This window comes from Echinops telfairi, unplaced genomic scaffold (assembly GCF_000313985.2).
Source record: "Echinops telfairi isolate 266 unplaced genomic scaffold, ASM31398v2 ScPeMD7_7468;HRSCAF=8506_0, whole genome shotgun sequence".
Taxonomy (NCBI): Eukaryota; Metazoa; Chordata; class Mammalia; order Afrosoricida; family Tenrecidae; genus Echinops; species Echinops telfairi.
The window spans coordinates 65,337,820-65,339,750 of record NW_022111369.1 but is presented as its reverse complement, the minus strand read 5'-3'; the positions used below and the strand labels follow the sequence as shown (position 1 = coordinate 65,339,750).

The 1,931-nt window shown below is 35.5% G+C and overlaps 1 protein-coding gene across 1 annotated transcript in view; it reads right to left on the bottom strand.

Moving 5' to 3' along the window:
- Positions 1–1,931, bottom strand: part of FIP1L1 (factor interacting with PAPOLA and CPSF1) — an 82,389-nt gene that overhangs the window by 27,602 nt on the left and 52,856 nt on the right. The window contains exons 12-13 of the mRNA XM_004706326.2: positions 1,817–1,910; positions 5–56 (exon numbers count right to left, since the gene is read on the bottom strand). Of these exons, the coding sequence (XP_004706383.1) occupies positions 5–56; positions 1,817–1,910 (146 nt within the window). The remainder of the gene's footprint in view (positions 1–4; positions 57–1,816; positions 1,911–1,931) is intronic.

Genomic DNA, 1,931 nt, shown 5'->3' with positions numbered 1-1,931 from the left:
GGAGGTGGTTTGCTGAAATTGTTGTCTACTTCAGTAGCAGATCTTTCAGAAAGAACCTAAAATGATAGCAGAGTTCATTATACAGATGGGTAACTGTTCTTGGCCAAGATGAAAGTAGTGAATTAATTTCATTTAACAGGTTAAAAAAAAGCGAAAGACTGTTTTAATTCCCACACAAATTTGGAGAAATAATAATTTTTTTTTTAAAAGAAATAATTACAGTATTTCTGCATGTCAGTGTATGGGCTTTTAAAACATATGCACACACTTGTTTTCCAAAATGTTCATATTCAGTGCCTAAGAAGAATTATTAAAAAAAATTCTAAATAGCCATTATTTTATAAACATAACAAATGTTAACCTGTTTCACTAACTAAAAGTTGAGACAATGGGATCGGGAATCACAGCCTGACCAGGAACAGAATAACTGCAGGTGAGGCGGGCATCCACTGAGAAGAGCCAGTAGCCTGTCTTTAGTAGGTTGCCCTAGTAGGAAATTGCAAGTAAACGGCAAAGCACGTAAATTCTTTTTTTCACCTGGGCCTTAGGTTTAAAGGTTTACACTTAGAAAAATAAAACAAAGCACGGTGTGCAAATGCGTATCAGAGTACACAGGTATGAGATCTAGAGTAGGGAAACCTACTACAAAGTGACAGCAGGGAACGTGGCATCTGGGAAAGTGAACTCTTGACCAGCTGGAGCCCCAGACCAGTGACTGTGATAGGTAAATTCATTTGGGAAACAAAAATCATAGCCATGACGCTGAGTTATTTTCTATTCCCCAAATCCTTTCTGACTAAAACATATAATTCAGACTACAATTCCTCCTTCAATGAACTCTTCCTACATTTAAGTAATTTTTGTAATGCTTCTAGTAGTGTGCACAGTTCTTAATGTAAGGAACAGCATCGTGTCAAAAAATCATGGCATTTTAGATGTGTGGAAGAGAAAAAGACTATATTCCATTGTATAAATTACTATTTTTAGACATGAAAGGTACTTTTTACAGTATTAATAAAGGTAGGAAGAATGAAAACATAATGGACACTTCTTAACGTACTCAGGAAAATAGTGGAAAAAATTGACCCAACTGTGTAACTTGATCATTGAAAGTCTGTTACTAAGTTTTACCTTGAGTTAGTCAAGTGACTTCTAGCTCATCTCTCTATAGTCTTTCACTTTGAAGAAAAAGGAAATACACTTTTCTCAGCAATGTCACACTATAATACATTTGTACATAGAAGCTGCCAAGAAAAGATTTTTAAATCAGGTTTTTAAAAAGAATATGGGGAATCGTAAATGGGAATTTTAGTTGAAAATAGGATTCCCGAAAATAGGATGGTAACATAATGCTTAGCAACCAGGACGAGATGGAACAGGATTTTAAAAGTGGTTCTTTTTAGGTGGAAGGTGTATTGGTGATTTTATTGTCTCTTTAAATTTTTCTCATATTTTCCTTATTAAAAAAAAACTTAACCTACAGAAAACATTTAGAATGGTGGGGGGAGCACAAGATTAAAGGGTTATTCAATCTAAAGCACTGTGGGGCAATATGCTGCGTACTAAGTTGCTAACCACATGGTCAGAAGATCAAACCCACCAACTACTCTGCAGCAGAAGAGGCTTGTCTATTCCATAAAGATTTAATCTCAGAAACCCACAAGGGCAGTTCTACCCTGTTCTGTACGCAGTAAGACACAAGTTACCGGTTTTAAACTGCTTTGTACCATCTAAAGTACATTTATTAAGCAAATGAAATTAGAATGTGGATATAATCTTTCCATTAGAAACAATCATCGGTTTTTAAATACTAAACCTGTATGTTGCTGTTTTCATTTGCTCGTCGTCTTCCTTCTACTCTGCTGATAGTTATAGTCTGACCAATCACATCAATTGCCCCGGGTAATCTCCTGTAACATAAAGACTGAATC